Source organism: Helianthus annuus, chromosome 3 (assembly GCF_002127325.2).
Source record: "Helianthus annuus cultivar XRQ/B chromosome 3, HanXRQr2.0-SUNRISE, whole genome shotgun sequence".
NCBI classification, from domain to species: Eukaryota; Viridiplantae; Streptophyta; class Magnoliopsida; order Asterales; family Asteraceae; genus Helianthus; species Helianthus annuus.
In genome coordinates, this window is record NC_035435.2 from 149,891,371 (window position 1) to 149,918,678 (window position 27,308).

At 34.8% G+C, this 27,308-nt stretch overlaps 3 protein-coding genes across 5 annotated transcripts; 1 reads left to right on the plus strand and 2 right to left on the minus strand.

Annotated features, from left to right (window-relative positions):
• Positions 1–7,742: 7,742 nt before the first annotated feature.
• Positions 7,743–12,802, plus strand: LOC110930058 (ubiquinol oxidase 2, mitochondrial). 3 transcript variants are annotated; one of them, XM_035987576.1, is made up of 5 exons: positions 7,743–8,075; positions 8,602–8,730; positions 11,649–12,137; positions 12,235–12,342; positions 12,504–12,802. In XM_035987576.1, the coding sequence occupies exons 1-4, from the start codon at positions 7,815–7,817 to the stop codon at positions 12,292–12,294; spliced, it is 939 nt and encodes a 312-aa protein (XP_035843469.1). In that variant the 5' UTR covers positions 7,743–7,814; the 3' UTR covers positions 12,295–12,342; positions 12,504–12,802. The 3 variants fall into 3 exon arrangements, with proteins under 3 accessions (XP_035843469.1, XP_035843470.1, XP_022028972.1); XM_035987577.1 differs by having other exon boundaries at positions 12,235–12,325; XM_022173280.2 differs by lacking the exon at positions 12,504–12,802 and having other exon boundaries at positions 12,235–12,477.
• A 759-nt stretch (positions 12,803–13,561) lies between these two features.
• Positions 13,562–16,172, minus strand: LOC110928101 (DNA-directed RNA polymerase III subunit RPC6). The gene is made up of 2 exons (XM_022171307.2): positions 16,056–16,172; positions 13,562–14,426 (listed from the first exon to the last, which is right to left on the minus strand). Exon 2 carries the CDS (start codon positions 14,409–14,411, stop codon positions 13,713–13,715), a length of 699 nt encoding a protein of 232 aa, XP_022026999.1. The 5' UTR covers positions 14,412–14,426; positions 16,056–16,172; the 3' UTR covers positions 13,562–13,712.
• Positions 16,173–24,783: 8,611 nt separating this feature from the next.
• LOC110930057 (60S ribosomal protein L13-1) lies at positions 24,784–26,422 on the minus strand. The gene is made up of 5 exons (XM_022173279.2): positions 26,267–26,422; positions 25,778–25,893; positions 25,560–25,690; positions 25,249–25,407; positions 24,784–25,175 (listed from the first exon to the last, which is right to left on the minus strand). The coding sequence occupies exons 2-5, from the start codon at positions 25,884–25,886 to the stop codon at positions 24,954–24,956; spliced, it is 621 nt and encodes a 206-aa protein (XP_022028971.1). The 5' UTR covers positions 25,887–25,893; positions 26,267–26,422; the 3' UTR covers positions 24,784–24,953.
• Positions 26,423–27,308: the final 886 nt, after the last annotated feature.

Here is a 27,308-nt window from a genome sequence, read left to right on the forward strand (position 1 = left end):
TGTGATTTTATCGAATCACAGTTGCCAGGAGTGTTAACATGTTTTCAGATGTTAACAAGGATTTGAATCTTAAAAAGGAACTACCAACATGGCCCTGTCTTAGAATAACACATGGGCTAGGTTTTGCCTTTAAGATTCTCTTTCAACGTTTATTGGCAGAACAATTATAAAATGAAATGTTATTTTGATTAATTTCATATAATATATTCATACATATAATGACAATGAAAATTTAAAATTAAAACATTCCACTAAATTTAAAAGAAGTACATAGGTGCCCTAAACGGGACTTTTACATAAATAACTTGCCCACGCAGGGGCTAAACTGAAAATACAAGTCCTTGCAGGGACTAAGTACATAAACAAATGTCCACACAGGGACTTAATTGAAAATTAAAAAAAATACAAAACAAATAAATAAGGAATTTCAATAATCCCTTCTGTTCTTCCCCTTGATCAAATCAGCCAAACCCTTAAGTAGACCCCGACGGCTTCTACGCTCCACGTGAACATCACGTTCCACCTGGTTCAACCTCTGAAGGGTCTCCTGTTGCTGCGGTGGTTGGATCTGTGGTGGTTTCGGCTGCTACTGCTGTAAAGGTTGAGGAGGTGGTGGGTATTGATACCCATATACTGGGTATCCAGTTGGATACGTAGCCAGAAAGGGTCCTTCAGGATGAAGAGCATTGTAGTTTGCCGCCACTAAATACGGGTCAACATCAGGGGCATTGTGGTAGTTGTAGCCAGAATAGGATGGCTGCTCAAAAGGGTTATACGCCGCTGCACCGGCGTAAGAAGGTATTGGGTTATCAAAACCCACGTGTGGCGGTGGTGGTGCGACTGGCGGAGAGTCGACCTCTGAAACTGGGTTTGAAGGCCCACCCATCTGTGGGTCTTCATACAGTGGCGGGTAGTGGCTGTTGCTGCTGTGTTGGGGGGAGCTGAAGTGGAATCCCCCTCGCACGGACATCCGTGCACCTGATCTTCTTCGCCTCGGTGGTTCTGGAGGCGGTTGCTGTACTGGCGGTGACGGTGGCGTGACCGCCTCAAAATGTGGGTCCGCAGAGGGGACCTGCTGGTGAGGTGAGGAGTGGTGGGAGGGTGTATACTCCCAGTGATAATTGCTCCACCATTGAGCAAATGGATCGGGACCTCTATAAGGCGAACCATGGAAAGATGATCCGTCTGAAATCTCTATGGGATGCGTTGGCGTCCCAGTCGGTGGCTCGGCAGGCTCTGGATCTAGATCCTCGTCCGTATCCATATCGGCTCCAGGGAAGTGGTCTTCTGGTCCCAACGGGTTATGGCCCGTTGGTTCTTCACTCATGGTTGCCGGGTTGAACCGGCTCCGAAAGTATGGGGTCGGGTCTTGAAAAGCCCGGTGTGAACTCGACCGCCGCAGTGGAAGGTAGGAGTGGTGAGAATCATTGGGCTCGTCTTCTGATTGTGGCCCAAAGGAGTGGTGATACGAGGGCGAAGAGCTTAGCGAGACAGAACGCCTCGCGGGTTCCAAATACGTTCTCCAGTCTTCTTGAGGACTAGAGCTCATAGTTGCTGAAGGAGTTCGCCGGTGTGATGGTCCGGCCTTGTGGTCATGACTTGTGAAAACTGGGGCTTTTCCGCCTCTTCCTCTTCCTCTGATACGCGGAGGCATTTTCTTGTTCCTGTCAAAACAAACAAAGGAAACAACAAGGAAAACAATAAAAGACAAAATAAAAAAGATTGTAATTAGTCCTAAGTCCTTTGCCTAGACTCGGAAGTCAAGGAATGTGCAACTGTGTCATTGAGATTAAACGCAAAAGGCTAGTGTTTAATTCACTCAATGTTGGCTCTGATACCAACCTGTCACACCCCGATATTTCCACGTATTACCGGTGGGGAGTATCGTGACGTAGTTGATATCATCATAGTCAATTTAATCACAGTTCAATGCACAGCGGAAGTTTAAAAGTAATAATATTACGAACCAATTCGAAAGTAACATGAAGTATTACACAACGGGTTGTAAAAAGATCCACAGGCGGATCTAAAATAAAAGAAATATTGTTCAACAGATTTAAGCATCAAAAGCTTGCAAGACTCTTTATTTGATACTAGGAGTAGCCAGCCCATTTTGCTTAGTACCTGCACTTATCCTTTTTGGAAAATACGTCAGTTTACACTAGTAAATACAATTAACCGACACTTTTTGAGTTTCATTTATTGCATTTAGGACCCCCATAATTAACTATTAAGGACCTTATGTCATTATCTAACTCCGTTAAGCTCCCAGTTAGTTGTACGATCACCCGAAAATTCTTGTTTACTTCGAAACTCCATAAAATTAATCTCCAATATTCTTGAGCAAAATATATAATTATTACAATGTTTTTGGGATCGTTAAAAGGTCACTCAGAGGTTACTTTTAACATGTTGACACTTTTAACTCCTATGATTCGTAAAGTCCTAATTTTAACACAAACGACTTTCTATGTTCGTTAATTTATTCATTCAAGAATACGAGCGTCGTATGAGGTCAATCAGAGGCACAAGAATGGCATGTTGACACTTTGGATCCTTTTACTTACATATTTACATTGTTTGACAATTTTAGTCCCTCGGAAACAATTCCTTACATGTTTAAAGTCCATGACACGTGTCCTCATTATATTGGTCGTGATTTTACGAGGTGTTACAGGGGTAAACTTGGACATCGTCCAAAGTTTTAAGACACTTTGAGGGCAATCTAGACATTTGGTCCATGGAATTCATGCCTACTTATGTTTTCCACTAATTGAATTAAATTAAGAAATTAAATAAAAGTTTTAACAATGACACTAGTTATCTTCATAAATTAATTATAAGGAACTTTTAAGTTCTTGTAAATAATGCATTTAATTGAATTCACTAATTGATTAAATTAAAGGAAATTAATTGATTAAATTAAAGGTTAGACATGCAACCTTTGGGATTTTCATGATTTAATAGTATGTATAAATATAATAAATAGATTTATATGGACTATAATATCTATACTATATTATAATACACTTCATTTCACTATAATACATTTCACAAGAATCAAGAATGACTACAAAATTACAAATTTTTATGCCTACAGTACAAATACTAAATGAGGTTAGTTGAGGGTAAAGTGGTCTTTCTATATAATAATTAAATTGAAGAAGAAAAATTAATTAAATAGATTGTGAAATTAACGACGGTAATTTGAAAGGTCTATCCTTCCACTCATCTATATACATCCGGAAAATTTCAAGATCACCATCACAATAACTAATGTTAGAAATCTCTATGGAATATAAATTGTTTGATTATGTTGCAGCCAAAGTTGGAACCTATGAGGTTTTGCAACCTAATATCAAGAGGAAAGTAGGAAATCAAGAGTTTTTGCAACCAGTTATGCTACCAGTTGGGAAAGAAACAGTCTCAAAGTTTACACCCAAGATTATGAGGTTTGTCATTCTTTTCGATCTGTAATTGAATTGAGTTAATTATTTGTTTTTTGGTTGCTCTTGCGATACCATTACTCTTTAAGTCATTGAAAAGTAAAATAGTTGGACTAAATACAAATAAAGATTATGAATTTCTTGAGGAATTAAGTACAAATAAAAATGAGTTTTGGATAAAAACTATGAAGAATAATTGAAGGGTTTTTGCGAGCAAATGTCATGCAATGCAACTCTGAAACGCCATCGGTAGGCCTAAGTGTTTTAGAAATTTGTTTCCTGTAGTAACTTATCTTGTTGTTTTTGTAGATTTGTGGAATCTGGCTTTGCAATTTTTTCTGTCATAATATGGATTGTGCATTCCAAATACTTTGAACATTGAATGCTGGGAACCTTTTTTAATGAGTTGCAGTAGAAGGAGATGGTGTTGGGTCATCTTAATGAATCTCGTCTACTATCGAATGGTATAATCAAATCTCACATCTATAAAAACAATAAAAGTTTGGGGTTTTTTCGTGTTTTGGGTTATTCGGGGCAGGTTGTTTGGGGTTTTGGCCGGGAAAAATGATCCAAAACTGACCCATATAAGGTTCGAGTTGGTCGGGTTTAGGTTGCTTTGGATTCGGGTTGGGTTTAGGTAAAATGGAAACTTCTAATTCTTTAGTTTACATAAACTAGATTAGAATTTGCTCAAAAAGCAAACAGCAAACTAAAAATGACTTTGGAGTTTGATTTTTAAGACTTTTAAACTTTAAAATCAATTTTTCGTTTCTTGTCTTGAAAAATAAAATTGGCCAAATCCTAAAAGGTAAGGATCCGAATTGCACCCTCTTTTAATTCCATTTGTTTTGTTTGAAAAGGGTAAAACCTATGAAGACATCGAATTGTTGGAGTTTTATGAAGAAAAAAAACATGATAGTTAGAAGAATATAGTTGAAGAGCTCAGTTTCCATGTGTCTCTGCCACAGATGATGCATCAATTGAGATTATGTTATCACGCATGTCACAACAACAAATTTGTTAGAATATATTGATCTTTTTGAAAGTTTTCATGATTTTTTTACTTCTTATTAGTTTTATGTAAGTCTCACACTAGTAGTAAGTAGCGGAATTGTCTATCATTTCAACAAAAAATAAGCAAATTGACGCTCTCGCAGCAACGCACGGGTTCCCCACTAGTTTAAAAAAAAAAAAGAAGATCCGGCCCGACCATCTCCTCAAAAACCGCCGACCCAACCGTTCGGATCCGGATCCCACTACTACAAAATGGAGTATTAGACGGTGTTGAATATTTATTTTAGACGGGGTTAAAGCAATAACACCGTCTAAAAATCAATACCTATATGATCATTGGGTTGTTTTGATTAAAATATTCAAGAAAATTCAAAAGAACCCCGTCTAATGATTAAAGACCGTCTTATACTAGTTTATGCAACCTTTAGACGGTGTTGTTTTTTAACACCGTCTTATAAACATCAATGGCTAGGGTTTTTTTAACATCTGCTGGAAAATTTCCCACCTTCACGAAATTACTTTTCTCCCCCCCCCCCCCAAATCCAATTGTCTCTCTTTCCAGCCCTAAATTCCCACTCGTCGCTCTCTTTCTAGCCCTAAATCTCCCCCCTCCAGAGTTCCGGCGTGAAGCTTTTTCCGTCGTGTAGGTGGTTTGCGGCTTCTTTACAACAGGAAGATAACTGAATCCTTGTGCTTGCATCCTTTCTTTTTGGTGATTTGTTTAAACCCTAATTTAAACTGATGTTTGGAACTCTGCACATATTAGATTCAACTGAATTTTGTTTTGTTTTCCTCTTTGACCGGAATCTATATGTAAACACACATAAATTAGGATTTGGGTATTTCCCGGATTAGGTAGTTTGATTTGTAAAATAAATTATGGGGTACAAAAGTGGGTAGTTTAAAATTGCTGGGACACGAACTTGGTGTGTATTTTACAGTCTAGTTATTTACTAGATGGTGTTGTATTTTTAGTTTGGGTGTGAAATAAATTCCAAAGCCATTCTAAAAAATGGTAACAAATGTATGCTACATTGGTTTGATATTCCAAAATTTGGGATTTTGGTTATTATTTTAAGATAGGATAAAGGAATGCTAAATTAAATTAAGAAAATGTAGTTTTAATAATATAAGTGGTGGCTAATATGTTTGTTAGGGGTTTTTATGAGTTAGTGGAATATTAGGTTTAAGGGTGTAGGGAACATGGGTTTGGTCATCAATGTCACGTAGGACCATTAATGGATTGCTATACCACACCCTTAGGATAGTGGTTTGGTCATACCTTTGACAATTGTATTGAACATCTTTATCTGGCTGGAATAACTTATTTTCATAATATGTAGGCATATAATGACCTTGCAGATTATTATGGTGTGCCACAACTGGCAAAAAATTAAACCAGGTAAGAGCACGTTAGATTCTTTTTCATGATGTGCAATTTCATTCGGATGTTTGTTTGCGTATTGGCATAAATGTGCAGAATTATATAATGATCGATCTCTAAAATACGTATTTTTTTTTTTTTTTTTTTGCAGATTTTAGTTCAACTTATCAACACAGTGCTGCTACCACGGTTGAAGACGCGTATTAGCTCTCTCAATTAGTTTTAGTAGTAAAAGAGCATGCAAGTTATGGAGATATTACAGAGTCAAAGGTCTATTTTTTGCATCAAAAATCTATGTTTCTGATCGTCTGGAATAACTTATGTGCTTCTCAACGGAACTTTTTTAGCGAGTTAGGTATTTCGTTAGTTTAGTTTTATATATAGATTATATGTAGTTTACTTATACAGTTTAACGTAGTTTGTTATGCATTCAACAAATGATTGTAATTTGAATTGGATGTCTACGGGTTTATTTTCGAATTGAATGTGTATTGGTTTGTTTTGATTTGAAAATGTTCCATTGGTGTATATTAGCTTGATGTGTATTTCTGGAAAGCCTTTTTTACTGTAAATGTTTTTTTTTTTCAGCAAATGTTTATAAGACGGTGTTAAAAAATATTTATTTTAATAAATATTTGAAAATGTTTTTATATTAAAAGACGGTGTTCATCAAGTTTAAGACGGTGTTCAAATTGAACACCGTCTAATAAGACTCGATTTTAAACCGGTGTAGTTTAAGACGGTGTTGAAAACACCGTCTTAAAACCCATATCACCCCGTCTAATGCTCTGTTTTGTAGTAGTGTCCCGGCCCGACTCTCGGGTCGATGTTGAAACGGCCAAACTCACTAGACCGGCCCACTTTACCTTCCGCACACCTTCTAGACTTCTAGCACACCGCACGGTGTTTTACTAGTGAAAGAAATTTCAAATTAGGTTATCGAGAGGTAGTTGCCTTGTTTTTTTTAAAAAAAAAAAAAAAAATCAGTTAGTTGCCTTGTTGGCAATTTTTAACTCACTAGTGGGACAAACTTGGAGCCCAAGAAGGGTTTCCGTTTGGCATCTTCCCTCTTTCGATTAAAATAATTAACAACAAGAGCTTTTTAAAATAATAAAACAACTAGTAGGTTTTATTAAAATAATACTAATATTAAAAGGGAAATTGGCCTGTAATAATCTCACCTAGATCTTATTGGCCATTAATAATTCCACCTCAGAATATTCCCCCCACCAGTCCCACCTTTCACATATTTTTCCTACAATGGTCCCCTGTTAAAAAAACTTAACGGAGTTAAGCTTTTTTCCAAATTACAAACAGATTTTTAGGGCTTTTGATTAGAACGACGATACGAGTCCATTGATGTAAAATTTGCCTCAAAACGATGCTCCAAACGATGAAAACGGCGCTTCAATTCGGGTGTTTAAATTTCCAATTAACCAAAATCAAGTCACTTGGAGCACCATTTCGAAGTAAGTTTTACATCAATAGACTCGTATCATCGTTCTGATCAAAAGCCCCAAAAAATCTGTTTGCAATTTGGAAAAAAGCTTAACTCCGTTAAGTTTTTTTAACGGGGGACCATTGTAGGAAAAATCGGTGAAAGGTTGGACTAGTGGGGGAATATTCTGAAGTGGGATTATTAATGGCTAATAAGGTCTAGGTGGGATTATTACAGGCTAATTCCCCATATTAAAAAGCGTGTGTTGACACACTTCTCGTCTTGTTGTCTTAAAGTAAAGGCTAAATTAGGAAAAACGTATGCAATTACGTTACAGTTAAATTTAAACAATACGACATTAAACACAGTCGTATCACTCGACCACCATACATGACATACCATATAAAACCAGCCTAAAACCCTTAAACCCTTCTTCTCAGTAACAACAACAGTCAAAAAAAAAACCCTTCATACAAATTCTGCATTTCCAATTTTCTTGCAATTCACATTTTCCATAGTCTTATCAACTGAGATGATGAGTCGCGGAACAACAACTGTCGTCCGATCCGCACGGTTATCTGAAAAGGCGGTGGCGACGTGGTGGATTAGGTCGTATTCAGTGGCTGGTGGTCGCAATGCGAGTACGATGATGTTGGGGGAGAAAGAACAGCCGGATAATAAGGAGACGGTGGCCGGCGGTGAGAAAGAGAAAGAGGTGGTGAGTTATTGGGGAGTGCAACCGTCGAAAGTTACGAAAGAAGATGGTACTGAGTGGAAGTGGAATTGTTTTAGGGTATGTTTCTAGTTTGTTAATGATATATGAAGTTTTTTAGGGTTTATTGATCATTAATTCATAATAATATACTAGACAGTTATCTGATGATCTTAGAGCTGTCCTCTCGAAAAAATTTTAACCTCTAATTGGACCCAAAATCGTAGTTAAGGGGAAATGAATTAAAAAATAAAACTTTAGTGGTCGAGTAAATACTTGAACTTGACCTGAAAACTCTCGAAAATATTTAGGCCCCCAATTGGGCCCAAAATCGTAGTTAAGGGGAAATGGATTAAAAAATTAAACTTTAGTGGTGGAGCAATGACTTGAACTTGAGACGTGTATATCATCTTGAGATGGTTTTTATCCACTACACTATCAACATTTTTTTATATAATAAACAGTTGAATATACTAAATATATAATTTAATAATAAATATATAAAAGTTTGTAAAGGCTTTTCGGGCCCTTTGAAAATTTGGGCCTCGGGCGTCGGCACGGGTTGGCCGGCCCTGTCTGATCTGATTTGAGTGTTAATTAATTGTAGCCATGGGAGACGTATCAAGCGAATATGTCGATTGATTTGAAGAAGCATCATGTTCCGAAGACGTTTTTGGATAAGTTTGCGTACTGGACTGTTAAGTCGCTCCGGTTGCCTACCGATATTTTCTTTCAGGTCAACAACTTACTCTCTTCTCTAAATGGTTATAGATATTTTGGTATGAAATGTATAGTAATGATAAGGTTACATGTTGGTATGCAATTGATATGTTAGTTTGGTGAAAAAAAATATATGTTTAGGTGGTTAATAGAGTTAATTACATGGTTAGTCCCTGTGGTTTGCATAAAATAACATACTTAGGTACTAATAGTTTAAAATCACATTCTAGGGTATTAACTTTTCATTTTCTAACGTTTGGAGGTATTAACGTTATTTGTAGGTTTAAAATCACCTTCTATTAGTACCTAAGTATGTTATTTTGTGCAAACCACAAGGACTATGTTAATACCCTAGAAGTTAATACCTCCAAACGTTACAAAATGAAAAGCTAATACCCTAGAAGGTGATTTTAAACTATTAGTACCTAAGTATGTTATTTTATGCAAACCACAGAGACTAACTATGTAATTAACTCATGATTATACAAAGTGTTTTTAGGTTTGTAGTTGTTTCTCTAGTAATTTTTAAGTTTTTAAAAAAATTATATACATTTTTTTTCAACATTCTGGTATATTTGATTAAAATCAAGTTGATTCAAATAAATTATTTTTTGATGAAATAAATTAGTTTTATCATAACCTTTTTTTTATAAAATTTATGTGGGAATATCGGAAAAAAAAAAGTTAAAAACAAAAGTGTATATGTAGATTTTTTTGATTAAATATTAAAAGTTACTCAAGAAAAAATAAATTACGTGTTAAATGAATTGTTAGAAAAAATAATAAGAATAACCTTTTGACTTTGCTACTTTCCCAACAAGCAAATCACCTTCGAAATCTACAAACCCAAAAAACCACAAATCCTGAACCACTAAGACTAGAAGGTATGGTTCGGCTCATCCCCACGGGATGAGCCTCCACGTAGACGCCACGTATGCGGCTAGTGGGGGATGAGCCTCCATGAAGGATGGAGGGGGATGGAGGATGGGGCCCCACCACATATTTTTTTATTGTTTAATTCATTTTATTTGTTTAACTTTTATTGTTTATTTTTTATTTGTTTAACTTTATAAAAACTATTCAACATTTAAATAAAAATAAGACATAAAGGAAGATAATAAAATTCATTACATAACATAAACAAAAATTACATAACCTAAAAAAAAATTACGCTACCTAAAATTTGTAAAAAAAAGACTAGATTTAAAAATTTAAAACAATTACACTACTCGTCTTCGTCTCCGTCACCGTCCCCGATGTTAACGTTATTCCAAATATGTTCTACCAAATCTTGTTGAAGGTTTGCATGCGTGATGTCGTTTGTTAGCGAGAACGAGTTTAAATCCTGTTGTGGCGGATCAACCGGGACAGTGTTCCGGTAAGATGCATTCTCATCATACTCACAAATCGCCCGACCTTCGTCTTCAATAATCATGTTATGGAGCAAAATGCAAGCGTACATACAAAGACGCAACCTTTTCGGTGTGAACGCACGTGCCGGTTGTGCAAGGATGGCCCATTTTTTTTGTAAGACACCAAAAGCACGTTCGATGTCTTTTCTTGCAGCTTCTTGACGCTTGGCGAATTTTTTCCTTTTTTCGTCCTCGGGATATGGAATAGTCTTTACAATTGTAGACCAAGATGGATATATCCCGTCAGCAAGATAATACCCACGTCTATACTCAACCCCAGAAACTGTAAAACGTGTGTCCGGACCGGTTCCATTAACGACATCGGTAAAGATCGCCGATTGGTATAACACGTTGAGGTCATTGAGTGAACCAGGGAGACCAAAGAAAGAATGCCATATCCACAAATCTTGTGATGCCACGGCTTCAAGTATCACGGTTGGATAGCCGTGATCACCTCGCGTATATTGGCCGCGCCACGCAGTCGGGCAATTATGCCACCCCCAATGCATACAATCAATGCTACCAAGCATTCCCGGAAACCCGTGCCTTGCTTCATGAGCTTGGTACAACTGTTGAACATCATACGCGTTTGGTTTCCGCAAATATTTTTTGCTATACAGTTTCACCACATTATCGCAAAACCGATACAAACATTCCCGCGTAGTTCTTGCCGACATCTGTAAGTACTCGTCCAAAGCGTCGGCCACTGTCCCGTACGCCAGTTGGCGAATGGCCGCAGTACACTTTTGTAACGTGGTGAACCCTTCATAATTTCGAGCATCAGGTCGTTGCGTGAAAAACGGGTCTAGCCCCGCCAAATCATTAGCAATCCGTGTGAATAAGCGGCGACTCATTCGGAACCTGCGCCTGAAAATGTCGGCGTTGTAAAGTGGTTCATCCGAAAAATAATCGTTCATCAATTTCTCGGGCGCTCCTGTCGTATAAAATATATAAATACGAGTTAAAAAAATAAGGATAATGAAATTTTGTAATGAAAAACCTTGGCGGTCTCTGTTAATCCGTATTCGTCTGGTAATAACATTTTCAGACGAGAAGTCTTCCTCTTCCTCTTCCTCTTCAATTAGAATCTGTCCCGCCCGTAGCACAGCGTTTGCGAAAAACATCTCCTCTTCGTCATCCGAAGACGAGGGCCACCAAGGATTAGAAGCCATTGTGGATGAAAAAAAGTGGGGAGAAAATGGTATAAAAGTGAGAGGGTTTTGGGTTGAAAGTGGGGAAATTATGGTGAAAATAGGTGATTTTATAGAAAAAGGAAATTTTTTTTTTTTATTAAATATTGCCGTTGAATAACGGCTAGTTTTCAAACTAGTGGATTGGCGGACCCGGCTGTGGGTCGCTGGGTGTGATGGGCCGAGCCCCAGGGGCGGTGTGGGGGACCGGCGCCGGGCCTAGCCGGGCCTCAGCCGGCCCCCATACCTTCTAGTCTAAAAACGTCTTAATTTGATACCATATTTTTTCAATGGTTAATAGTTGTGCTAAAACTGATTTGATTATATAACAGAGGCGATACGGTTGTCGTGCAATGATGCTTGAAACCGTGGCTGCGGTTCCTGGAATGGTTGGAGGGATGCTTCTTCACTGTAAATCACTAAGGCGGTTCGAGCACAGTGGTGGGTGGATCAAAGCGCTGTTAGAAGAGGCTGAGAATGAGAGAATGCACTTAATGACTTTCATGGAGGTTGCTAAGCCGAAATGGTATGAGCGCGCTCTTGTGTTCACTGTTCAGGGCATATTCTTCAATGCCTACTTTCTTGCGTACCTTGCTTCGCCTAAGCTGGCTCACCGGATCACTGGGTACCTTGAGGAAGAAGCAATCCACTCGTACACTGAGTTCTTGAAGGAGCTTGACAAAGGCAACATAGAAAATGTTAAGGCGCCAGCCATTGCTATTGACTATTGGCGTCTTCCAGCTGATTCGACGCTTCGTGATGTTGTTATGGTTGTGAGAGCAGATGAGGCCCATCATCGTGATGTTAATCACTTTGCTTCGGTACTTGTTACACTTTCAGTTTTTAATGTGCTCTTTTATGCCAAATTTGATTTTATATATGCCATTTTATGACCTTTGTGTATTGAATATGTTGCAGGACATACATTACCAAGGACTCGAGCTTAAGGATTCTCCGGCTCCAATCGGATATCACTGAAGAAGAAAATCAGTCTTTTATGCGTAATAAAGTTGGTTTTTGTCTATGGTAAAAGTGATGGTTCTATGATTACCTTGTAAAGGTTTTATGTTGGTTTTGGGTTCGTTTCAGTGCTAATTACAGAAACCTTTATGTTACAACTTTTAAAGATATATGAATTGAATCAATATGTGAGTTTATTAATGGCGTTGATGTTTTTCGATTGGCAGGGTGTTGTACCTGCCTCTATTTCCATGAGATTCGTCTTTGGGTGTTTACGCAGAAATTCTTTAGCATTGTCTACCAATCTGGCTAGACAGTGAATCGTCATCGAGTTCATCTCTCAGCTGACTAAGGCTATGATCGATTAGATATTCTTCACGAGGCCCCTTAAAAACTTTTGGTTATCTATGACTTTAAGGAGAGAGATGACCTTTGAATCCAAAGAACTTGAGTAACTAAGATTGAGCCGTGACATGAGATTCTGTTTGATATTGGTAATGACAGTTATATTTCTCGTATTTATAAACATCTAAAGAACGAGAATGTATCCTTGGTCAAAAGAAAGTGGTAAATTCCTCTGTTAAACAAACAAAATGAATCCGTGGTCTAACCAACACTATGATTGGGTTGAGACGTTGCAAGTTTTCGTGAAATAGTACAGCAGTTGACGGTTATAACTTTGCTCAGTTGTAGTTGTATCAGGGAAAACCTAAGTAGAAATATCATTAGAGTTGCTACTGCTCTAAGTTAGTACTAAGGGGACACGGGGCGGTAGCTTATAACGCGTGGAAGTTTATTTTTCCCACCCCGCCTCATTTAGATAACGCGTTATATATTAACGAAAATCCATTTTCGTTATATTTTCAACGCGTGATGGTTTGGTTTTGTGAGTGGAATTGTTGGTTGGGGGAAATTGTTGGGTGTGGTGATGAGTGATGACCACCCCCACTAAAAAAGGTTGTGAGTGATGGAAAAATGGTCGATGACATGGCGGAACTTGATTGGTGCTTGTGAGTGATAAATTCTATCACTAGTGAACCACCCCCCTGAACTGATATTAACAACTTAATTGCCGCTGCGTAGTAGAAACTTACCACTAAAACATTTTTACCAAGGCCAGTAGTAACTTACTCCTGAGGATTACGTTGCGCTATTGCTCAGTGAAAACTTACAAACAAGCTCATTTGCACCGATAGTCAGTCGTTAGTGATGCACATGTGAGTTTCAAAATTTTAACATCTGGAATTAAATATAAACAACTGCTAGCAATCTACTAGGCACGAGAAAAAAAAACAATTACAATATCATTTGATAACACACGCGCAAATAACTTTCTGTTATGGTTAAAAGCCATCCATGCTCCTCATTAATAAAGGTCAAATTCCTAAGAATGTAAAAAACAGTAATATAAATGATAACTGAGAGCATAGTTTATATCAAAAATCCAACCATTTAGTGTAGTAAACACAAGTAGTTGGAGATATAAGCCCATCAGGTGTGCACTCTCTGATCCGGGGGCAAACGCCACAAGGAATCGAAGCCATCGCCCCTCTGTCCGGACCCCGCTTAAGATTTCCTACAGGACACCTATAACACACGTTTCCAACCGGGATCGAATGATACTCCCCATGCCCACTGCTCTTAACCTCAATAATCAAATTTTCAAGAACCATACTACCTAATATCTCACTTATTTGCTGGCTTGTGCACTCTACATTCGTCAGCCTACGTTTCTCGAAAACTTCATGAACTCCCTCAGCTGTTGCCACTTTCAGGCTTTTAACAATATGTAAACATGCATTTTTGAGTTCATTGATGAATTGTGTATCAAGTTTACCATCGAGATACCATTCACCACCGCTGACAGCGTTTGAAGGCTTGAATTCCGTTGCAATGTAGTAGTCCCCTTTGAAATGGGCATGTGGTATTTTTTTGATCAGTGACAAAGCTAGGAGGTTGTCGATGCACTTGGTAACAATTTGGGTTGGCACCTTTGTTTCTTTATTTATGTTACCTTTCGTGGTCGCGTCTTCGCCTTTGCTTTTGATAAAATTGAGTACCACTTGCTGGTCAGATTCAGCTAGACCACTGGCTGGGTTAGATTCTGGTCTTTTTCTTTTCTGTGACAGGCTCATGTTATAAATATTTTTCTGCACTTATATCCAGATGTTAATGAACCAACAATGTTAATTTATTTAGCATCAAATTAAGATTTTCTTTATAAATATTTCCAGATGGTTTTTGAGTATTGTAAACCAAACCAAACCATTACTACATTTGGGGCTTTGGTTTTGTTTCACCATTAATGTTTCAACACTTTTTAAGCTTAGAAGACGGTCTACTAAGCAAAGCCCAATCATGTGTATAGGCCGAGGCCATATATAAAAAGTTACATAAACCTTAAACCATAAACCAAAACATTCTGTAAGGTTTGAAAATTTCTCTATGTCTGAAATTCTTTGTAAAAGAACTGGAAAATATAAAAGTTACATACACCAAAATCTATATTTTTCGGACTGGTTTCGAATATAAACCATAAACCAAAACATTCTGTAAGGTTTGAAAATTTCTACATGTCCGAAATTCATTTAAAAAGGTGGATTATATAAAAGTTACATACACCAAAATCTATATTTTTCAGACCGGTTTCGAATATAAACCATAAATTAAAACATTTTGTAAGGTTTGAAAATTTCTACATGTCCGAAATTCTTTGTAAAGAAGCTGGAAAATACAAAAGTTACATACATCAAAATCCAATTTTTTTGGACCGCTTTCGAATATAAACCATAAAACAAAACATTCTGTACGGTTTGTAAATTTCTACATGTCTGGAATTCTTAAAAAGAATTGATTACTGGTTTGGAAGTTTCACGATTTAAAACAAACCGGTCGTCGATTTCAAACCGAACCATGAAGGGTATGTTTGGCAAAAGCAGCTGGTAGCTGAAAGCTGGAAGCTGGTAGCTGGTGGCTGGAAGCTGGTAGCTGTATCTGGTAGCTAGTAGTTGTAGCTTTTTAGATATATTTGGTGTTTGGTAGAGTAGCTGAAGCTTTTAATAAAATGTATAAAATTACCAAAATAGACATAACTAAAAATTTAGAAAGTTAGTGCATTAAAAAGTTTCTTATTTTGAGAGGTTAAAATAGTCATTTTTCCCTAAAAGCTTGTAGCTCCTTCTAAACGCTACTAGTAGTAGCGTTCAACCAAAAGCTTCAAGCTCCTAACCTAAAAGCTTAAAGCTCCTTCAACCAAACAAGACTTTTTATTAAGTATGAGTTTTTTCTTAAAAGCTTAAAGCTTGAAGCTCCTAAAAGCTTCTAAAAGCTCCATGCCAAACATACCCGAAGTCTCCTAAGGCCAGAGGGTATGGTGACATCCCATCCTTGGAGGACCATCCGCCACGTAGGCGCCACGTCATAGTCCTCCCAAGGATGGTCACTAGAGGATATGGGAGGATGATCCTACCCCACCACTTTTATTATTATTTTTTTTAATTTCTATGCCCTATGTACAAGTATTGAAGCCTAATGTACAAGTCCCTAACACAAACAAACAAACAACAAAGGGGGCCACCATTGGAGGACGTCGCCACCGTCTGAAATTGGACGTTGAAGACGGGACGGGATGGAGGACCGGGGGGCGGGGCGGGATGGGACCGACGCCGGCGCCGGTGAAGGACGGGATGCCATACCGTGCAGCCTAATTATTCATAGAATTGAGATCATGCAAAGTAGCTAAACACAGAGGTTTCAAAAATAAAAGACAGAAGACGAACTTGTACAAAAAGAGGTGGCAACTGGCAAGTCTCCGTAGCAAACAAAAGCAACGCCGGCGAAAGAGGGTGCACGTGATGATGATGGGTTTAGTTTCCCAACTTTATAACTTGTGCACCAAGTTTTTAAAATTTAGTAATTAAAAATTTACCAAACATTTATATAATAGAACTAGGTTATAACCCCGTGCATTACACGGGGTTTGAATAAATAAATTTTATATACTAAATAATAAAACAATATATCTTAAAAACCTCATTTAATGTACGGGTTGAATAAATATAATTTTATATATTAAATAATAAAAAATTATATCTATAAGAACCATATTGTACGGGTTGAATAAATGCAATTTTATATACCAAATAAAAAAAAGTTATATCTTTAAAACCAAATGTATTACACGTAGGGCTATAAACGAACCGAACGTTCAGCGAACAGTTCGTAAACCGTTCGGCAGGAAGTTCGTTTATGTTCGTTCGTTCGATTAGCTTAACGAACGAACACGAACAAAAAATTTCGTTCGGTTAGCTTAGCGAACGAACACGAACATAGGCCCCGTTCGTTCGACTGCGTTCGTGAACGTTTCGTATATGTTCGTTCATATTCGTTCGTGTTCGTTTGATTATATTAAAAAAAATAAATAATAAACCTTTTATCTATTGAAAACTTGAAACCCTATTTTTTCTATATTAGCTAAAATTTGGACATTCTAAACCATTTTTTGGGATAATTATGTCTATGTTAGTTAAACTTGTTTCATTGTTTGGTAGTGTAGTGGACTTCTTGTGTTTTGATTTATCATTTGATGGTTGTGTTTAACTACTTATATAATGTTTAAGGATATCAATGTTTTTATTTTTTATTTCAAGTTAAATGTTCGTTTTTGTTCGTTTTTATTTGCTTGTGTTCGTTTGTGTTCGAGACCAGTGTTCACAAACTGTTCGTGAAAAACTGAATATCCTTAACGAACGAACACGAACATAAACTTATGTTCGGTATGCGTTCATGAACAGTTCGCGAACATGTTAATTTCCTTAACGAAAGAACACGAACATGACCTTGTTCGTGTTCGTTCGGTTCGTTTACAGCCCTAAATTTACACGGGTTGAATAAATGAAATATTGTTTACCAAATAATAAAATAATACATCTTTAAAAAACCTCATTTATTACAGGGATTGAATAAATGTAATTTTATATACCAAATAATAAAAGCATTACATCTTTAAAAATATGCGCATTACGGGGTTTGAATAGATGTAATTTTCTGTACTAAATAATAAAAAATATATATCCTTAAAAACCCCCGTCTATTGTACGAATTGAATAAATATAATTTTATATATCAAATAATAAAAAGTTATATCTTAAAAAACATGATGTATTACATGGATCGAGTAAATGTAATTTTGTATAGTGAAAATATAAATATTTAATATATTAATTCAAAGTTTAATTTTCGTGATAAAAATAGATTATTCTGTTGTTGCAAAATTTGTTAACGAAGTCTCAATAAATTTAACCCTTTATTCAAAACCCCGTAAATGTATAAATTATAAACAATATTAGTTAATTTTATTTTAAGTTTCGTAAAATCTATTTGATACCAAACTAAACAAAACGTTCAAATATAATTAATTAAAATAAATAATATTATAAATGAGAAGGAGATTAAACTAAATAATAATTATCCATAAGATATTAAACTAATAATATTTAGTAGGAGGGTTATCTATAATATAAAATATTAAATTAAATAATATTTAGTAAGAAGGTTATCTATAATTAATTAGAAGAGATTAAACTAAAATAATCTATACTATATAATAAAAGAAAACAAGTTTTGAACACGTGTCATTCATTGAGGATATCAATAATTTATTGATAAATTTTAAATTTTAAATTAAAAAGATTTAAATATTATATTAGAATTTTATTTTGATTGTAAATCTAAAGTCTAAAATGTGTTTTAAATCTAATCTATAATTTATGGATTTAATTTTGATTTGAAATTATTAAACAAAAACCCATAAAATTAGTAACCATTTAATCAATTTAATCCACGTTATATTAAAAAAAGAAATGGCTCTATGTTATCCCTAATGAAATAAGATATAACCCGTGACTTTTCATATCACTAATGTATTCCATGTTTACATTAGTGTAAAAACCAATACATTAAATTATATACTAATCCATTAAATAATTTACGTAACCTAATTTACATAAGTGTAATTTTTATATTTTTTATTAGGTTATAATCAATGAATCACGTACATTAAGTTATATTAACAGTTTTATTATCCTAATAAAATTATATTATAACAATATTTAATTAACTATACATAAATAATATTTGTATTATTCAATTTATAAAGAATTAATTACATAGTTAGTTCCCGTGGTTTGTATAATGTAACATACTTAGGTACTAATAGTTTAAAATCACATTCTAGGGTATTAACTTTTCATTTTGTAACGTTTGGAGGTATTAGCGTTATTTTTAGGTTTAAAATCATATTCTATTAGTACCTAAATATGTTATTTTGTGCAAATCACATGGACTACCTATGTTAATACCCTAGAAGTTAATACCTCCAAATGTTACAAAATGGAAAGTTAATACCCTAGAAGGTGATTTTAAACTATTAGTACATAAGTATGTTATTTTGTGCAAACCACATGGACTAACTATGTAATTAACTCATTTATAAAAGAAACAATGAATCACCTACAAGATACATCTTATTATAAGTATATTAATTTTTTTTTATTTTTATTAAATATAATTATATTACAAATAATTACATATATACATGTGTTGATAAAAAAATATTATTAATATTTATACACGGGGTACAAGATGAGGTCTTATCTAAATTATTGGCATAAACTTAACTTCAAATCATAAAGTCTTATCTAAACTAAAAAGCATTGTTTCACTTAACATAGATAAACATGCATATTATTTATTGTTTTAGATTTATTCAACCCGTATAATACACGGAGTTTTTTTTAAATATAATTTTTTTTATTATTTAGTATATAAAATTACATTTCTTCCACCCGTGAATATACAGTTTTTTTTTTTTTAAATAGAACTTTTTTATTGTTTGGTATATAAGATTACATTTATTCAAACCGCACAATAAACGAGGTTCTTAAATATAACTTTTTCATTATTTAATATATAAAATTGTACTTACTCAACACGTGTAATAAATAAGATTTTTAAAAATATATTATTTTTCTATTTAGTATATAAAATTACATTTATTCAACCCGTGTAATACACGGGTTTCTAACCTAGTAATTATATATAACAAATGGTCTAATTTGATGACAAGTGTCCCGAACCGAACTAAGGTGTGCGGCAGTGGTGCAGAACAATAGATCAACTTTAAAAGTGATTTTGAATGGGTTTGTTAAGGAATGATTGTATCAATCGCATCCTAATTCTTCGGCAGATTAGTTTAGGATCAAGCATTTCTAAGGAAAAAAAAAGCCAAAGAGATAAGGGAACTGTTTGGCGCAATTTGGATGTGTGAAGAATTTGAAAAAATTTCTTGAACCATGCTTTGTTATCTATATATCTATATCATTTTTTTCCATTTACGTAACAAAAGACATGATATGTAAAACATAAAGATTTGTTTTTTCTATTATTAATGAATTTTATATAGGTATGTATATTACAATTAGTATTATTAATAATTTTAATCAAGTAAATGAGATAATGACAAGTGTCCCAAAACAGGTTTCTTTTATTATATAGTATAGATATTTGATTTCACTAAAATGATGAATATAATTTTCTGTTATAATTAAAATAATAATTTGTTTTGAAACTTTAGGTTTTGGTTAGATAAGGCTATAATGTAAAAAATAAAACTTTGCAATATTATATTGATCCTTCTTAGAAACAACATAATTATATGATAATTATGATTAAAAAAAAGTTCGATTTAAAATTTGATATTAGTTTTGATTTTATAAGGTCGTGATATAACCTTTAAATTAATGGCTTTTAATTTTATTCCGTCAAAGAACTTCAAGTATAACCTTTTAGTAATATCATATTACTAAAAGGTTATATTTGTGATACCGTATTAATATCATGGCATCCGGAACCTGTATTTCTTTAAACATGATATGAATATAATATTGTATTTCTTCGCTACCTAATTTTCTAGTCTTGTGCAATAACGTCTTACACTTTTATCTTCTTTATTTTAGTAATACTAAAGGGGTGTTTGGGGTTGAGTTTTGAAAATAGATTATGCGTTTTGAATAATCAGAATCAGATAATTAGATGTAACAAAACGTGCTGCAGAAAGACAGTGTTTGGATTTGATTATGTTGTTTGATATCACAATAATCAGATAATCAACATTGTTTGGATTTGATTATGTTGTTTGATATCACAATAATCAGATAATCAACTATTTGAGTGTTTGGCAAGTATATATATTTCAAAAAAATAAATAAGTGAAAACGTAAAAAATCAGTTTTTGGATTATCACGTTTTCCTGCAGCAAGGGGTGACCTACTTATGGATTATCACGTTTTGAACTCTACAAAACGTAAAAAATCACTTTTTATTTATTTTTTACCAAACACTCAAAATAGATTTTTTACGATTTCAAAACACAATAATCAAATAATCAGGTTGAAAACGCAATCCCAAACACCCCCTAAAAAAATAAAAATAAAATGGTGAAAGAAACCTAATTATTAATTTAAGCTAGTTACTCTTAAAGTGGATTTGATTCAGTGGCTTATTAAGGGCATGTTTGGCTAAGCTTTTCCAACCAACTTATTGACTTATTGACTTAATCAAAAAGCCAATAAGGAGTTTTAGTGTTTGGCAAATGCAAAAGTCCTTTTCAAAATGACTTTTTGAGAAGGAGAAAAAATCATCAAAAAATCATTTTTGAAAAGTTAGAATGTTGTGACTTTTTGAACTAACTTATTGACTTATTAGCTTTTAGTCATTTTACATCAATAAGCTAAGCCAAACACTTTTTAAAAAACAACTTATTGACTTATTAGTTTTTCCCACCCCATAAGCTAATCCAAACACTTTTTTTAAAAACTCCTTTTCAAAAAGTCATAAGTCAATAAGTCATTTTCCCAAAAGTCCTTTTTAACTTAAATAAGCTTAGCCAAACATGCCCTAAGTACTGATGCATATTTAATTTGTGATACCGTATTTATATCATGGTACATATTCTAGGATGTGGTACATATTCTAGGAACCGGTAATACTGGTATAATCGGCCGGTATTTACCGGTTTTTAAAACACTGGTAATATGTTGATGGATGAGGATCATTACAGAACACTAATTATTGCGAGAACAAAAGGAACAACTCTAAATGACTAAATTTTGGGATTTAAGGTTCATATTTTTAATTTTTTTTTTTTGTTTCTTACAACCATATATGTATTTATATACATAAAAATCCCATGTATTTTTACGTACACATAGTCTACATACATGTAGGTAATTTAACCTACACATAAGCTACATATGTGTAAGTTATATAAAACTGAAAATTTTCCATATTTTGTTTTGAATTCTAGCGTGAGTAACAATAAATCTTACATTTTTAACATTTTCATTTACTTGTTAGGTTTTTAGGATTGAAAAAATGGGTTATTCATTTTGTTCTGCGTGTTCTCGGAATATTTAGTGTTCTGCATAGAACCTACCCCATACATGGCCGGCTTTGGGCCTGTGCGGGAGGTGCCACCGCACAAGACCCAAAGTATCTAAGGGCCCAAATTGTTTTAAAAAATAATATATATTTCATATATAAAATTATTGTAGAAAAAAATAACACAAATTTAGCTTTGCCTCAATGGATGCGGGCTGCGGCAATTCATCTGATACCCGGCCGTTACTTGTTCGAAGCCCCCTGTCAGCTTGAATTTAATTATTTAATCTGGCTTCTCCATCTTTTGTTTTTGTTTTGGCCTCAAGTATTTATTTAATTTGGCTTCTCCATCTTTTGTTTTTGTTCAAGCCTCAAGGGGCTGATTTCAGTTTGTTTTATTAACAGGGGAAATGTTCTATATGCTCACACCAATAGCAACTTTACACACTTATTTTTTAGTTTTAATTTTGTTTTTTCACATCTAAATTTGGGTCTTCATAAATTTGCAAGTTCTTTCATTTTTCTTTCTCATTTAACCATTTAGATAACACACTTTACATGTTTTCTTGTTTAATTTTGTAGGTTTTTATTTCTCATTTAAACATTTACAATATAAACTTAAAAGAACTCAATATCTAGTTCTGTTTATTTTATTTGATTAAACCATTTACAATATAAACTTAAACGAACTCGATATCTAGTTCTATTTTTTTTTATTTGTATGGAAAGATTCGTGTTACCAAACTAATTTGGATATGTTTACACATATTACTGTTATTTTTGTTACAATACTTTTGTTTATTTTATAACAATTATCGTCGTATTGTGACATTTTGATATATGATTGATGAATTTATATTATAGAGAGGGGGCCCAATCTTTTTGTCTCGCACGAGGCCCAAAAGTTTTCTATCATTTTCGGAGACGGCCCTGACCCCATATGTTGATAATTCTTTTATTTTATTTGAAGTGTCGTAATAATTATGATCAAAAGCTTGAATGGAATAAAGAAGAATGATTTGCTGCTGCCGTTCTTGTTGGTGTTGGAATAAAGAAGAATGATCAAAAGCATAATAAATAATTGAAAACAAGTACCTGGGAACTGGGAACGAGAATGATTGTTAGGATACAACAAAAAATATGATAATCTTCTCTTGTGCATCTTGACTATCACGAACAAGGAAAAGAAATCATCATCTGCTGCTGCCGTTCTTGTTGATGTTGGCCGTTAGGGTTGGGGTTTACGTGTATAATGGAAAAAGAAGGTGGTTGCCGTGGTTTAATCCACGCTAACCACCCTGATTTAATGAGGGGGTGGTACAGGGCATGAATAATGGGCTCATTGCTGATAATCATTTATTTTAAACGTCCTGCAGGTGAATAAAGTATGCGGCCCTGGTTCTCTATGTCAACATCAACAGATTGAAACTCAAGGAGTGAAAGGAGGAGATCAGCAAAAGTCTTAAGGGTTGTTTAGTAAAATGACTAAAATCGAGTCATTGATGTTATTAGTAATTATCTAGTTTGTTTAGATGATCTATATCTATTAGAACTTCAATTGTTTTCAAATTAGTTACTTGTGGAGTTGTGGGTCAAGTTTGTTTAGTATTTAACGATCGTGTATCTCCTTTTTTGTTTATTGGTCGTGTTCTCGTATACAAGTTTAGTGATCAAACAAGGGTGTGATTCCACTTTGTAATTCTACTAATGGTATTAGAATCTGATCCAGTTGCTGCAACTTCTAGAATCACAATCCAAAATAGAGAAGGAATAGAACGGAAACGATGGCACAGTTTCAAGTGATCCGTGAAATCAGAAAGTTAATCCACAACTACAAATCATGGACGGGTTGAATAAAATCTTACTTCCAAGGGCAAGATTTGTGGAACGTCGTTAATGGCACGGTAACCCAGGCTCCCACACAAATGATATTAGCGGAGCTATCACCAAGTGAAATGTAAAAAAGCCGGGCATGTCATGTTTATCAATAAAACCACTGTGGAAGATGAGATCCTCGATCACATTCAGGAGTTTGGCTATTGTAGCACAAGTAGAAGTTGTAGCTTTAACCGAAACAATAGAGCTCAAGATGGACGACTTAGGAGATTAGATGATAGACTCCGGTTGTTTGAACCATTTGACCAGAGAGAAGAAACGGCTAAGCAATGTGAAATGATATCCAACAAACCATGTGATAGTAATTGCAGACAATACTCTTCTTACCAGCTAATCAAGTGTTTCACATGTCGAATACGAAGAAAAAACTTTTCTCAGTTTTTCAAGCAACCTCAACGGGTAAAACATGTCTTGTTTGGTCCAAATGATGTTAAGATTTTTGAAAAGTTTTGAGACCCCATCAATTCCCCTATACTCCCAACAAAAAGAAGCAATAAGAGTTTACGTTTTGTTGGCGAAACTGAACCAAACAGCCATTTGAAACTAATGAAAAACAAACTTATTCGAGGGCTACCGAGTTTTGGGATTACCAAAGAAGTGCTGTGTTAGTTGCCCATATGGCAAATCACTACTATTCATGGTAGGGATGAGCATTTGGTACTGGATACCGGTACCGAATTTCACGTACCGAATTTTTTCGGTACCAGTACCCACTTTTTGACATTTTCGATATCGATACCGGTTAGGTACAGTACCGATAAAATACCGGTACAGTACCGAATATTTCGGTAGCAGTACCCAGTTTTTGACAAATTTCAGTACCGAATTTTCCTTCAAATCCCTACTATACAAGACCAATGAACTGCTTGAACTCTTACATTCTGATATTATTAGACAAATTAAGCAAGTATCGAACAGTGAAAATAGATACATGGTAACCTTCATAGATGATTATACGTGCTATGTATGGGATGATTTCTTAACGGAAAACTGTTGAGTCTTCGAAAAAATGAAACTGTTTAAAGAAGCTGAACTTCAAATGGGGATTTGTATCCGTGTACTTGGGAGGGTTACCATTATCTGAATGGCCATAACCTAAGAATTTACACTACAACACAGTTAGTGTGAAAATAACTAGGTTAAATTTTATCCACAACCGCCAATACTGCACTCTATCAAACCTTTTTCACCACCACATGATTGAATTTGGTACTAATCATACCATTGTTTCCCATATCAAAAACAAAGTTTGGCGAACAAAGACAAACCATCTAACTCCAAAATAACAATCAAAGCAGTTTACGACATAAGTTTATCAAACCAAGCAACTAAGACTCGTTTACCTATTTCTTTTCTTCCTTCTCAGCCTCGGCAGCCCTCTTGAGCCTTGCACCCATATGGCGTTTGTTTGTCCTCTCAAGACGTAATTTAGCATAAGCATTAAATGACTTCATCTCTTCGGTAACCTTCACAAGTTCAACAGCTGGTTTCTCCCTCAAAATGGGCAATACCGGGCCTTGGACCTGAGTAGCGGTTGCAAGCTCTTCTGGCGTAGAGTCACCCGCCTGATAATCACACAAAGGTTAACCACACATTAATCAAACACAACCCTATATGAGTACAGCCGTAAACTTTTACCTTGGTCTTTCTTGCGCGTCTTGGGAAGACAACTAACTTAGCCTTGAAGGTTTTTAGCCTCTGAACGTTCGCTTGTAAACCTTCCAAAGAGCGGTTCCTGCGCCTATGGTCCACAGCGATACCAATGGTTGGAGCAAGCTTCTTTGGAATACCCGCAGCCTGTTTTCACAAAAAGGTTAATTGTGATAAACAGCATATATATCTTTTAATCTAGTCACATGGTAGCGATTGACTTCAAATTCTACTTTTCTACAAACAAACTTACAAAAAATACCATTTTGATGACTTAATTTAAAACCGACACGTCTCACCTTCAACTCTTCAAGAGAAAATCCCCTGCCCTCCCTAAGTTTCATGTTGTATTTCAAGGTTTGACCATGAACCTGGGGACGGAGCTTACCCGCAGGCCTCGGGAAAACTTTGACAGCCTTTGCTTGTCTAGCTGTACATACATCAACAGTTAAACATTAAGATTAACTCAAATGAAACAAAACTACCAAACTAACTAAACTAAAACATCACAGCGTACCGTTGCGTCTGCGAGTTTTGCGGGCAGGTTGGTTAAACCATGTCTTCACATAGTTTTGCCAATGCTTCTTGAAGTGCCCATTGGGGATAACATTGTTATGCTTAACCATGACTTACCTGTAAAAACCATCATACTGCTTTATTAACTATATAGTTGTGTTTCACACCATGATAATCCACACCAGAAACAAAGATTTGCAAATACCCATTTTAACAATTTATAAAATACTACCAATCCATGTTCCTAAAAACATATATATCAACAAATTCACACAATCTTTATCTCAGATTCTTTACAATTGACAATGGGAATATAAAGATCACAACTTTACAACAAGTGTGAATTGTATAGGCTAACTATAGCATCTATGAATCCAAAATGGTTTAAAAATCAAAACTTTTGGGGCACAAACAGCATCTACATCGACATTTCAAACATTAAAAATTGAAATTGTTGCAGTATTTGGTTGAAATTTGAAGGTTAGTATACCTGATGAAGAGGGGGAAACCTTGGCCTGCAGAGTTGAAGATGCGGAGGAATCGTGAGTAACCTAGGGTTTGGAGTGTTTAAGGTAGGGGAAGATGATTGTGACCTAGATCTAACGGCTCAGATTTGTTCTCTGTTATATGGGTATGGGCTGGAATAACTAGTGAGCCCATGTAATATTCTTGGTTCACAAAAACAATTGTGGGCCGTACCGCCTACGTGTATCACTAAAACCTAGCACTAGTTACCCAAACCCGATAACCGGGTTATTTATTGGGTAACCGTACCTGACCCGGATACCCAAAAACCAGTTCCGGTTCCATACCCGAACTAGGTATTTTTAAGGGGTAAAATCAAATAAAAAGTCTATTTTGCTTAAGTACGATGATTCATTTAATGAATGGTTAAGATAAAAATGCAGGGATAAAAATTGTATATGGGTATCTTGGAAAATTCTATTTATTGACTTTTTATACGTTCATAACTTTTTATACGATATTATTTTTTCATAAAAACTTTACCATAAAATTGAGCGTCTTTTTATCTTTAATTTTAGTACTATATTGCTATATAAAATATGATGACTAAAAAACCTCACAAAAATGTGTTGTATTTCTATGTTATATAACATTTTTTGTGCTAGATTTTTGTACAATATTTTTGTGCTAAATTTTTTGTGTTGGATTTTTTGTACTAGATTTTTTTGTGCTGGATTTTTTCGTGTTATATTTTTTTATGTTATATTTTTTTGTACTGGATTTTTTTGTTGTATTTTTTAGAGAACAAAAGGAGTGTCACATGTCATTTCCACACTCCTATTTATAAGGACCAAAATGTCCTTCATTCCTACTTTTAAGGAGTGTCACATGTCATCATCACAATCCTTCTTAGTCTACTTAGGCAAAATTCACTTTTTAGTGAATCATTCCATGTATTTTCAATACCCAATATATAAATCTACGTTTTCATTTTTTTTTAATTTTTTTGTGTATATAAATCTAATATACATGCTTTATTTATTTATATTTACCATTTTGATTTTGAA